The 12917-nt window shown below is 45.5% G+C and overlaps 1 protein-coding gene across 9 annotated transcripts in view; it reads left to right on the top strand.

Moving 5' to 3' along the window:
• LOC139930376 (LIM domain only protein 7) overlaps positions 1-12917 on the top strand; it is a 50319-nt gene that overhangs the window by 32268 nt on the left and 5134 nt on the right. For 4 of the 9 annotated variants that reach the window (XM_078286301.1, XM_078286305.1, XM_078286300.1 and 1 more), the window contains exons 9-22: positions 619-648; positions 1556-1670; positions 2620-2762; positions 3445-4129; positions 4766-5026; positions 5596-5710; positions 6801-6962; positions 7922-8106; positions 8281-8344; positions 8647-8703; positions 10155-10180; positions 10652-10759; positions 11602-11688; positions 12482-12846. In XM_078286301.1, coding sequence (XP_078142427.1) covers positions 619-648; positions 1556-1670; positions 2620-2762; positions 3445-4129; positions 4766-5026; positions 5596-5710; positions 6801-6962; positions 7922-8106; positions 8281-8344; positions 8647-8703; positions 10155-10180; positions 10652-10759; positions 11602-11688; positions 12482-12846 — 2403 coding nt within the window. The remainder of the gene's footprint in view (positions 1-618; positions 649-1555; positions 1671-2619; positions 2763-3444; positions 4130-4765; positions 5027-5595; positions 5711-6800; positions 6963-7921; positions 8107-8280; positions 8345-8646; positions 8704-10154; positions 10181-10651; positions 10760-11601; positions 11689-12481; positions 12847-12917) is intronic. The other 5 variants (XM_078286303.1, XM_078286298.1, XM_078286299.1 and 2 more) reach the window with 5 other exon arrangements.

Here is a 12917-nt window from a genome sequence, read left to right as displayed (position 1 = left end):
AAGCAGGGTCATTAAATGTAGTCGTGTCTATTGAGAACATAAAAGCCTATAGAAATTCCTCATAGCTCTGTAAGAAGATGAAAGTTATTAACTCCATGGTAACATGAAAACAAATCTATACCGCAGTGTTTGTACATGACATGAACACACACACACACACACACACACACACATACACGCACACACACACACACACACACAAAGCAGCCATTTAACCTGAGTCAAGGCCATCTGGATTTACTTCACTTGTGTATGGAAAGTGCTTTCCAATGACATCATCTTGGAGACTCTAGAAAGGCACTATTGTTTAGAGAAAGATACATGTCCACACACCTTCTCAGCCAAGTGGCAGGCCAAGGAAAGGTGATACGGTAGTGTAAGCCTACTATATACACACCTTGAACTCTATCCTCTTCACCGTAGAAAGAGAAAACCAGGGGAATCGTGTCTTGGGTCTCAACTGTCTGGGTTTACGTTGGAATCGAGCCGATGTGAGAGTCACCAGTTCTCTCTCTCTCGACCCTTATGCAATGACAGTCCACTCTCACACACACACAGTGACAGAGGCCAGTCTGCAGAAATGTGACTTTTTGTCTGTGGTTCTCTTTGGTTTCCTAGACTGCCCCAAATGCCCGACGGTAGCGACGGGTGAGTTGATACGTGGTCCCAGGAATGTGGCACGTTTGCATTTGCTCTGCCCTCTACAGTCGCACCCCGCTGCCTACTGCTTTTGTGTTGCTGCTCTCACTCTCTAGCTGCTAAACGCTGACACAGAACATTGTGGATTGTATGGCACAGGGCCAAGTTGGGGGTGGGGGTTGGTGGGGGGTGGTATTGCTCAACAAAGCTCTATTGACAAAGCAACAAAGTGGAGTGAAAGGATGCATACAATACCAATACGCTGGGTCATCTACCCAAACTGGCGAGTGTGTCCCACTGAGAGTTATGAGAGAGTGGTGGTCTAAGCTCTGTTTGAGTCCCTAAACACTCCTTGCACTCCTGTTAGCAATATGACGCACGTATAAACCTTTACAGGTAAGTGAAAACAAAGAGTAAACTTGTCAAGAGTCTGCAAGCTTTGAATGACTTTGCTGTTTTGCATGAAGGGTTGGATGTGATGTCCGTGAATACAGTGCTGCAGCATGTGTTTCTAACCCATCGAGCTTAAACTGCTCCCCAGTTTTTTTGTGGTTGACCTGTGTGCTGTGTGTGCATACTAACACTCGGGCACAGGTATTAATGCAACTCATTTTCAGCCTCAATGCCAAGTATACGGATGGGAAATACAGGCGGAATACATTTTGGATCTGTAGGCCGTGTTTTTTTCCTACAGCTTGTTTGGTGTAATGGTAAGAAATGACGCATGCATACTGTAACTGGAGTGGAACTCATTTTCAACTTTTGCAACAGTTTGTTTAACTTTGCATATAAAGCAATCTGCCAGGAAATGCAAACTTTACGTACCCTACGCCTCTCACATGAGCTGCAGACTGCCCCTCTGGTCTGTTTTCAACTTGCTCTCCTGTCTGCCCCTCCTCTATCTCGCTGTTCACAGGAGCAAATCAATGAATGACATCCAAGTGGACCCCGCCGTGCTACGGCAGGCTCGCTACGAGGAGCTGCAGAAGTATCGCGAGCAGGTGAAGGAGAGCGAGGACAAGTGGCAGGATGTGAGTACGACTGCATAGTACACTTAGAGGGATACCTGTGTGTTAACCACCAACCTTGTTATTCGAAACAAAAAATGTCTAGTGCGCTCAGTTTCACTCAGTAAATATCTGTAACCTGACTCTGTCACAAGGAGCATAACTTTCCAACATAGATGTTATTGAAGTGGAAGATGAGCACGTTATCTATGGGATCTGTAGTCTAAGGAGAGCAGGTGTTGTGGTGCAGCCGGTGGCTACAGGGTGCAAGGAGAGCTGTTTAGACAGAAGCCAGAGACGGAGGCAGACACTGATTGGTGCAGCACTGCCCTCTGGCTATGGACTGTCCTCATTTCCAAATCTCAGTCTGTGTGATACTAATCACCACATTAATACTCAGGGTTATTGTGTAATGGTGTCGTCTAAGACAGAGACACTAGGATGGAAATAATTAGACTGAATCTATGAAAAATGATATTACATAATAAGTTGTTTCATTATATAGTGGAAATGTGATGCAACTTTATGCATGAAAAGTAATTTTCAATGGCCAGTACTGTACTGCTCCAGTTTTGAAGGCCACAAATCCCAAACACGTCATGCTCATTAGGTCCTTCTCAGGTAGAATCATAAAAAAGCCATTATCCATGTATAGTTGCGATGAGAGTGGTATGTCTATCAGCAGCCTGATTGAATAGTGTCATGGTAAAATAATGGAGTCTTAAAGCAGCATTTAGGTCACACACAGTCCCCAATACTCGGGGGACGTGAGCCGGGAGGAGCCTAAAGCACACAAATAGAACACCTTCAAATGTAGCCCTCTCTCTCTTTCTTTCTTTCTGTCTCCTTCTCAACTTCACTCCCTTCAGCTGTACGGTTAGCCACGCAGCATAACAAATCCTTTTGTCTATGTTAGCTGAATTAGTCGAGTAAGTGACAGTGGATGAGGTGATCTGGGCTTGTTTCTCTGCAGGACCTGACCAAATGGAAGAACAGGCGCAGGAGTGTCAACTCTGATATAGTGAAGAAGAAAGAGGAAAGGGAGCAGATTGAGCAGACCACACTCGGCGGCAACTCCAGAAGGTCTAAGACCTTCAAGGAGATGCAAGAGGGGAGGTAAGGAAAAACACACCTGGTCAGGTACTTATTGTAGTGCGAGGATAATGCACATTCACTGTGAACTGATAAGGGGCAGGATGGCTGAGCGCACTGGAATACTATATAGATGCTATTTTTTGCTCTGATCCATTTTTTTTTATTTTTTTACCGAAAAGCTACAAACATCCTAAAGGATTTGCTGCTACCTGTTGCATTACAAACACACAGAATTTGCTTCTCTTTTTGCTGTTTATTTAGCCTCTCAGGGGAGCACTTTGCTTTTTTTACAACAACAGGGTAACAGCGAGAGAAAAGCTGTGTATGCAAAGCTTGCAGTACCAGACATAGGATCCTGCAGTCAGAGGCAGTGAAAGAACGAACTCTCTAATTGTGTCTTTAGTCGGCGAAAGTGTAATCTAATCATGGCTTGCAACCTGTCTCCCCTTTTTCTTTCTGCCCCACCTCTCCCTGCCCTCTCCCTTTCAACCTGTGTTTCTCTTTCCGCTCTCGTCCCTTTCATTCGCTCCCCTCCTCATTTCAACTCTTGCTCCCCAACCCTTTGTACTTCTCCCCTTCATCTCCTTAATACGTTTCCCTTTCATCCCCCTCATCCTTTATTTTACCAATTACTGTCCGTCCTACCCTCTTCCCATCTCTCCCTTTATCCCATTTCCCCTCTCCTCCTCTGTCCGGCCCACAGAGATAGAAAGAGCTCCGTCGGCAGCCGTCTCGGATCTCTCTCTTACTTGAGCGACGACCAGGACGTATTTGACAACCCCGTCCCGCCCCCACGTACCCTGCCTGCCAGGAGCTACACTATTGACACCCCCTACTCCTTGGTGGACCACTCCCCCGCCCCCTCTGTGCCCTCTCTGAGAGAGGAGGACCCCCCCGCCGCGTCCCCAGCTACTAGCCAGGCCGTTTCCCCTCCCGCCTCACGTGAAGTTGACATTGTGGACAGTCCTGCAGGCAGTGACGCCACCACCGCTACCACTACCACCGTCTCCACCAGCCGTAGCTCCATCCACAGCCCCACCTCTCCAACAGCTGCACCCATGGAGTGGAACACCGGCAGAGTCAAGACAGAGGAGACTTCCTCCCCCGCCGCCCCCGTCTCCTCGGCCAGCGTCCTCCAAAAGGCGCCCGAGCCAAGGCGCCCATTGGCGGGCGCACGGTGGGAGGTGGAGGCCCCCTCCTCCGGCTCCCTGTACAAACAAGCACAGTACAACCCGATGGAACCCAAGCCTCCCGGGGTGTCTCGGGTTTCCGCCTCCCTCCCCAGGAGCTACCAGAGATCGGATAGCGCGCGTCTCACCTCAGTCGTCACGCCCAGGCCCTTCGGGACCCAGTCCACCCGCATCGCCTCATTTCCCCGGGCCTTCACAGTGAGTACTGGACTATTCTACGGCTAAATACAACCCGTACCCGCGCAGTGCATGGGGCTGAAGGACGTCTAGAGGGCAGGATGAGCCGGGTGTTTATTTGGCAGTAGGAAAACCTTGGTCTCGTTGGTCTGTTACAGTGTTATCTATTTGGAGTACATCAGAGTCACTCACGAGTCAGATCTGATTACTTTGTTTGTGAATAATGGATGAAGCTAATGTTTTTATATTGCTAACTCACTTAGCAGAGCTGCTATTTTCAGCCTTCACTTTTAGCACTGTTACAGCCAATGATAGATGATACATAATGCTTCATTGTATCAGGGGAAATAACTGTCAGGTTTCCTTAACAAGTTAGTGTTTGTCTGTCAGGCCCAGACATGATATGGTTATGTCATTCTGAACTCTTGAAGCAGTTCCAGTTTACGTTCCACACCTCTGGGAAATCGACCCACACATCTACTGTACATTCTCCAAATGCATTCCCCCCATTCAAAAGTCTTAAAGGTTAAAAGACACTATTTATTAACCAAAAGCTCTATTCTTTATTCAAGTTTGTTTTTTTATGTGCATTCCATTCTCATGTACTTGAGACTCAAGCAGTGTGTACTTTGCCACTCTACACTCATCCCCTGACAGATGGATAACTCTCAAAAGCGTGTGAACGGCGACGTGGATGTTTCTAAGAAGTCGTCCGTGCCGAGCCGCTACCACCAGTTCATGACCTCCGAGGACGAGGCCCGCTCCCACTCCAGCTCGGCCCACAGCAGCGAGGATGAAGAGGAGGAAGAGGAGGCCACAGGGAAAAGCATCACCCCTATCCAGAGCGTCTCGCCCATCCCTCCCCAGGTCAAGAGTGAAGCCCCAGTCAGTCAGGCTCCAGCCAAGGAAACCAACCCGGTACTTAAATTACCTACTGTTGACAAAAAACAGATCAGCTTTTATCTACAGGCCATATTACAGGCGTCGTAAAATAATACAAGCATTTGTCAAATAAACTGTGTTCAAGAATGAAAATGTGAACCGTCAGATAATGTATTTTTAGCTTTGAAGTGAATACTGTAGTGCTGTAGTGAGTGATGTAGATGCATCATAACATTGCACTTTCAGTTGAACCTGAAGTTTGATGGCACTTACAAAAAGACAGTTTGCCTAAATAAAAGTTGCACTGAATAAAAAATACAACACAAAGGAGTCAGCATTACAGAAGTTACAGTAGAGGATCTAGGCTTGGCTTTTAATCAACAGCCATAAATCATTCATCCATAGGAACAAGGGGTTCTCCATTCCCTGGAGCTGGAGCCCAACCAAAGCAGGCCTGCTTACACACAGACACACAACCCGACATGCTGACTCTCCTCCAGGGCAATGGAAAGTCAGGATCGGCTAGACACTAAAGGGTGTTAGGGAGAGAGATGAAGAGTTTGTGTTCATGTATATTCATCTGTGTGTGTGTGTTTGGTTCCTAGGAGAGCTACTGTGACATGCGGATCAGCCTGAATCAGAAGCCCAACAGCAGCAGAGACTTTGGCTTCCAGGCCGACTGGGACTCCACAGGAGCTCACGTCACATCCATCCAACCAGGTAACAAGACGTCCCGCCAGGCTGGGTGCTCTGAAAACATAGAAATAACTTCAAACAAAGGGATCTGATGTGAACTGAAACATGGGCAGAGCTTTATTCACCTTCCATGATTCATATTTCATTACCAGTGAATTAATTGCACTGGTCCAGCAGTGGTCCAGCACCGCAGGTCAACCAAAACTGGCAACCATCACCTCTAAGGTTCTCAGTGGTCAGTGCCAGTGGAAAAAGAACTCACAGGCAGTTGTCATATATAATTCTCACTAAAGCCAGCTGATGTATTCACAGATACAGCGGTAATATTGGAAACCAGTGCTTGCGCTCTCTCATGTATTGCAGTCAGGCACTGCTGGTTAGTCCTCAGCATGCCTTCCAGCAGGAGCCCATTGCAGTGGCTCTGCCAGGCCTATGTAGGGCAGCATCTATCTGGGTCAGATCTGCTGGGCCCGAGCCTCTCTTTCTACTGAGGTTTCTCCACCTCCATATGTTGCTGTGTATCATATGGGGTGTAAGTAAAAATTTGATTGAGAAACATAAAAATAGCTTTGATGCCACGTCTCTGTTGTCAGCGTCAAAACTGCTCAGGGGTTCTCAGGCGTTTTCATGTCACGGACCCCCAAATAGACACACACTAGGCCACAGACCCCCATTTGATAAGATTTTACCCCAAAGAACCCCCATATGTGAAGTTTTTTGTTGTTTTAATTTAGTACTGAATTATATAGCTGTCTACACGGTACGTGGGGAGATAATAGTGGTGAGAGTGAAACCTATAATTAGAATAGTCACGCTCTCTAATTGGGTTCATTTCTAGTAAATTAAATTATAGTGAAATTAAACCACTGCTCATTTTGCCGTGGGGCCCCATGGAGACGATTGTCTTATACAACAATTTCAAGATTTTCTGCCCATGTATCGTTCTAATATTACCTCCAAATGATAAAGAATTCCACTCCTGTGCTGAGGAAATTGCAATAACTAGGAGTGGTGGAGTTTTTATGTAACAGGAGTGGTGGAATTGGGGTCACCTGTCCGACCCGCTCCGCTAATGGTGTCCCGGCCCTCTGTCCCGGTCCTCTGTCCCGTGCAGGCAGCCCGGCGGAGATGTGCCAGCTGCAGGTCGGGGACGAGGTGCTGACGGTGAGCGGGCACCGGGTGGCAGACATGAGCTACACAGACTGGAAGGCCCGCATGGAGGAGGCTCTGCAGCAGGGCAGCCTGGTCATGGATATACGGCGTCACGGCAAGAACAGTGAGTCATCTGAACGCTGTGTGTGTGTGTGTGTGCGTTTCTGTGCGTGAGAGAGAGAGAGAGAGAGATTGAAAGAGAATGAAAGAGTTGAACCACTTTAAGGGTTGCATTCCTGGACTGACAGTGCTGCTTATGCTGGTTGCGTTGCTAAACGGTTTTGACACTTTAAATTGGCCCGTAAACTGTTGTGAAACCATCCATGAATGATCTCATGACAGTTAAACGGTAAAGGTCTCATAACTCTGTTCTTCTACTCTGAGAAGGGAAGATAGTTTTCGTATTGATAAGGGACTTCAGCGGCTATTTTCTCCCTTACTACTCTGTCATTATTTCTGTACCGTATGTCTGTCTCTGTTTTTGTTTTCTTTGTTTTCTATATGTTTCTTTTTCTTCCTCTTTCCTGTCCTTTCCTCTTTGTGTCCATATGGTGTTTACCTTGTGGACAACTAACCCAGCTCAGGTACATGGTCCTCTGAGTGTAAGCGTGCTCTTTTTACAGTGTTAGTATAACAGGCTTACTTGTTTCTACCATGTCAGTGTCACTTTGCCAAAACAATAATCCGCCCAGCGTAGCTGACTCGAGCTGAATGTGCTAACATACTTTATTGAAATAGATCAACTTAGTGTAGTGGATGTGAGCCTGTTAGCAACACTGTGGGGTTTATAAAAGCTTTAATAGACTGCATGACTGGGGAAGGTGGTTTCTCTGTCATCCCCTGCTGCTCTCTAGAATAACACCATAACAGCAACCTTACTCCCTGCTTAATAGTGGTTTTTAATGTATTATAATCATTAACAGACACATCAGTGTCAAATGTTGGGTTTTCACATGTACATATGTGCATACACAACTACTGATACTCATACCGTACATGTGCACACACATGCACAAACATGCCTTCTTGTGTGCATACACACATCTACATCCTATTCTTTGCCATTGCATTGTCTGCATGCAGACTGGGACAGAGATCGACCTTCCCCGCCATTTAAAAGCCATAAGACCATCAATCTGACCAGTATGGATCATCCAATACTTCTAGGTTCCCCTGACGCAAACACTGTCAACACCAGCTTGGATTTCACTTCACGCATATCCACGGAAATGCTGACAACCAAGGAGGTCCCCACCCACCCAATCATTGTAAGTGACCTAGGATAACTGAAGTTGACGTACAGGGTTAATTGCTTTCTGTTGTCTGTCTGAGAAGGGTGTCTCCTGCTTGGATAAGGCCACACCAGTCAGTCTGTATTCTGTAATGTACGTGCTTTATTGTTCCTGTTCAATGAGTGTACGCCCTGCCATGTCTTCCTGCAGGATGTGGCCTCAAACGGACTGAACGGGGCTTTCCGTGAAGAGTCAGTGACCATGAGAAACAAAGGTAAAGAGCAGAGCACACAGTCTTGCAAAACAGTTATGAAATTCAGTTTGGCCATGAAACCTGTTCGGAATGCAAAAACGTGGCAGCAGGCACCTGGCTTTGAAAGAAACATTATTATGGATACTTAAGGATAACTATGAGAGACTGCCATCTGCAAGATACGATTATGATGCATCTTTGCCTGTCTGTGTATATCTAATTCATGTCAATGTGTAGGTTATGAAGATGTTTTTTCCTTAGGTAAAACTTGTTTCTCTCTTCTACTGTACCTCACTATACCCTGTTTTCCATTTCTCATGTAGAGTCAGAACCCATATCTTTGAAAAACTTAAAACGGAGGTCAGAGTTTTTTGAACAAGGTAAAAAGCGCTGACCTAAGCGGGGCTATTAATGACGGGTTTACTTGTATGTAATTTGGTGGCTGGGCGCTCTGTGCTTTCGTCTCACCAAATTCAACTGATTTCCAAGGGGCTTTTTCATCCAGTGTGCATGTTTCTTGTCAGTCAAGACCTCATGTTCAATCGATAAGTAAGCTTTAATTTAATATCAATTGATCATGAGCCTGTGGGGATTGAAATAGAAACTTACATGCAAAGTTTGAGATTCTGCCATGGCTCTATTTTGGGGCTATTGCTTTTCTTTTTTTTTTTTTTGTCAGTCTGGTCTGCTGCGAGAGCGTAACCCTTTTGCTGTGCCCCTTCCCTCTTCAGGCTGCTCAGGGTCCAGTGTCAGTGCGCTGGTCTACCTCTGTGGTAAACAGGGTTGCGTGTGCGGTGACCTCCTCACCTCCACCTGGTACAACTGGGGCACTGACATGCTGTTTAAGCCAAAGGACAGTCGAGTGCAGTAGCTGTCGACCTTTATGGCTTTCATTAAAGTCTCCTCACAAGCCTCCTCACATACCAAACAAGCTTAACTTTAACTTGATTTATTATTGAAGGAAGCCCAGAGGCTACAAATATCCATTGTTTCACCAGAAAGGCAAAAGTCACAAACATTACTCAAAATTCGCAATTATATATAATTTATTTGTATGTGAGAAAATGTCTGTTTGGTCAAGATGAAGATAAGCTCATAAGCTAAGATAGAATGGGAAAGAAAACACGATTTGGCACAATTTGTGTATAAAAAACACTCTCAGCTCCAAAGGCTGTGCAGCATGCCAGACTCTGTGCCTAAGTACCAACCACAAATACAGATTTTTCGATCCTGATGTGTTTGTGGTGTTTTTTGTGTGGTGTCCAGGTCAAACACATGGTTATACTTTTCACTTTGCTGCGCATGATGTTAAAAGCATTCCTGTTGCACCCGTGTGGTTATTAACAGTCAGTTTCTCTTGGCATGCGTGCGTTGAAGTGCCCTTTAGCCTTTTCCACTGGTTGCTCTGTACTTGTGTGCATCTTGTGCATGCAGCTGATGTGCTCTTTGTGTTTTGTGATTTCTGTGCATTTGTTTGATCTTATTTTCTCTACAATCAATTTATTGATATTTTTGGCGTGCCATCCAGTGTAAATGTCAACTAGTGGGCGATCTTTAATTCAATGACTCAATAACTCTTAGTGGGTGAAATTAGAAGACCTTTGTTGCTCGAGGCTTTTGAAAACATCAATTACTGTTGTGCTTTCAAATGCCATTTCCAATCATGATTTGGTACTTGACTTTAAAATTGAGTTGAAGTTTTAATAAGCCTGTCAACTTTGTGTCGATATGGTATATAGCCTCCAGGTAAAGTTGTATATTTACAGTATGTTCCATTGCTCTGACCATACATGCCACAAGTATTTATTGGATTAATTTCTCTCTTTTAAAGGAGGATCGGAGTCCGCAATATCAGATGTGAGTAGTATTCAATATATCAAGGGGAGCTTTTCCTCTGTTATGTGTATTCTTCTAGTATGACAACATCTTTGAAAGTAGATTCCACAGTTATTACAAAGCCAGGGCCCATTATTAAGCGTGGCACATCGCTACTGCTTCAGAGACAGCTTCACTCTGCCTCTTAAGCCCTTGATTGCCCAGTTACCTTGAATACAAGATAAAGATTGGAAGAAAGCATTCCACAACTTTGTGTCATTGAGTATCATATGAAGATAAATCACTTGGTTGTCAAGGCCTTTTTAAGAGAGCTGTCATTTTCATCTAACTTTGAAAATTGAAGTAAACTACTGAAATGTACCATTGTAATGCCATAGAGTTGGTTAAGATGCTGTAGAGTCGATGGCTGCTGTTGATGTAGCGATACTACAGCATGTAGACTATAGGATTTGATGTACATTTACATTGCATGTGTATCCTCTCTTTCATCAGATACCTGTTCCCTCAATCACTCCTTCCACCAACCGCTGGTCTTGGGACCCAGAAGAGGAGCGCAGAAGACAGGAGAAATGGCAGAAGGAGCAGGAGCGCCTCCTACAGGTGAATAAGGACTTGATTACCGGTGACTGCTCATATGCAGCCTGGTAATCCATTAATAGAACTAATTGAGCCCCTCTCCAAATGAAAAAACCTCATATGAATGATTCAGTCAGACTGGAGTTGAAATTTAGATCCGGTTGAAGGACCTGGGTTACCCTTCTGGAAATCCGTTGCATGTCACATCTGTTGATGAGATGGGGTACAGAGCACTGAACTGACAGGCTAGTTAACCTAATTATGCATTATCCCAGTCATAATTTGTTTAGGAGTCCTCACACTGACCGAAGACTGCTCCTAATCTAATCTCAGAATAGAAACTTTACTCAGCACCCAGGCGGTTGGAAATAAAGGGAGTGTGTCGAGAATCCACGTAACATATAGTAGAATCCTGTCAAACATTCCCCTGAGCGCCTATTTCTGGTTTGAGATCAAAGGTGTCCATTGGAGGGCTGATGTAGCTGGGAAGGCTTGTTACTCCCCCAGTCTTATTCCCTGTTGGTTTAACGGCCTGGTTTTGAGATGTGCCCAAGAGACTTCCTGCCCTGGGCAAAGATTCTCTAGGTTTATCAACTTTCAGGGCGGTTAGATAAAACATAGATGAGCTCTCAGTTGAAATGATCTGGAACTGATTTAGTATCCATCTCTCCATTAAACATGGTATTCTCACTGTACTGCACAATATGGTCATGTAATTTAGAATAACTTCAGATAGGTCTTTGTAGTTTTTTTCTAGACACTTTTGAGAAAAATATGTTCCAGGGAACCACTTCTAGTTTTGTTGAATCCAAAAGTGTGTGTGTGCTTGAGTGTGATGATCTCCTTCTCCCTGCTTTTTCGTCCAGGAAAAATATAAGCGCGACCAGGAGAAACTGGAGGAGGAGTGGCGCAGGGCCCAGCAGGATGCTGCCAACAGCACACACCAACAGGAGGTAGGGGGCAATGCAACAGCTCACTCCATCACATCTGACTAGGACAATTCAGTTAGATATTCAATTATACTCTACATCATATACATTATATGCAATTTTACATTATATCGTTTTACTTTGTAAATTGCTCAAGAAAATATTAGATATTATTAGATTAGAATTCATTCCTAGGCCAACCCCCAAACCAGATAACAATAAGCAATAAGTTACATTTTTACTGTCTCACAGCACTAAATAACCTCAACAATTACTTCACCAAACACTGAGATTTCTGACTTTCAAAACCCTCTTTCTGGCCCGTACTCTGTTTTGCAACAAAACCCCCTGCCCACTGGAATTTGAAGCCTCTCCCAATGTCGATCCTCCACCCTCCTACTCCTATTTTCAACTGCTCAACAATGGAGGACAGTGCTATGAGCAACTGACCATCATCACAAATCACTTCAGCTACAAAGGCTAATGAGCTTTATTCTCAAGCCAAAAAGGCAAATGACAAAGCATTATTATTATTCCAGTATTTTGCACTGTGATATTACTTCTCTGCTCTAATTAGCTAGCATACTCGTTGTTATTGTGCATATGTGTGTCAATTATGGGCCACTGTCACGTAAGGGGACAGGAGGTGCTAGAGGTTTGGTATCTTCGCCATAGACTTGTGTAGAAGGAGATAAGTTGCATCGAAGTTGTTGCAATTCCTACTAATCGCAGATAAAGGCCATAGATTACTTAATGCCCCTTTAAAAATCATCATGTGTTCCAAGGCTTCCTCTTTTCTCTCCTTCCCGGCCTCAAGCAGCCAAGCAGCCTGGAGGTGAACAACCACAGTGCCAGCCCACGCTCGCCCCTCTCTCCCCTCACCCCCCTCAGCCCCCTCAGCCAGCCCACTCCTCCATGGGAAGATAAGGCAGAGGAAGAGCGAAAGAGGAGGGAGGAGCAGGAGCGCCAAAGACAGGCGGAGGAGAGGAGGAAGAGGGAAGAGGAGGAGCGAGAGCTCCAGCGTCTCCAGGAGGAGAGGAAGAGGAGAGAAAAGCAGGAGGACGACGAGAGGAAGAGGATGGAGGAGGAAGAGTTGAGATGGCAGAGGAGGAGAGAGGAGGAGCGGGAGGAGGAGAGGAGGCGTCAGGAGGCGGCCGAGCAGCAGCAGCAGCAGCAGCAGTGGTCAGTAGAGCCACTGCTCTCCTTCTACTCGCCCCACACTTTGTTTAAATGTCCCTTTGCCTCCCGCATCT

The sequence above is a fragment of the Centroberyx gerrardi genome, chromosome 10 (assembly GCF_048128805.1).
Source record: "Centroberyx gerrardi isolate f3 chromosome 10, fCenGer3.hap1.cur.20231027, whole genome shotgun sequence".
In the NCBI taxonomy this organism is placed as follows: Eukaryota; Metazoa; Chordata; class Actinopteri; order Beryciformes; family Berycidae; genus Centroberyx; species Centroberyx gerrardi.
Note: the sequence above shows the minus strand (reverse complement) of the source record. Positions and strands in the feature narration are given on the sequence as shown.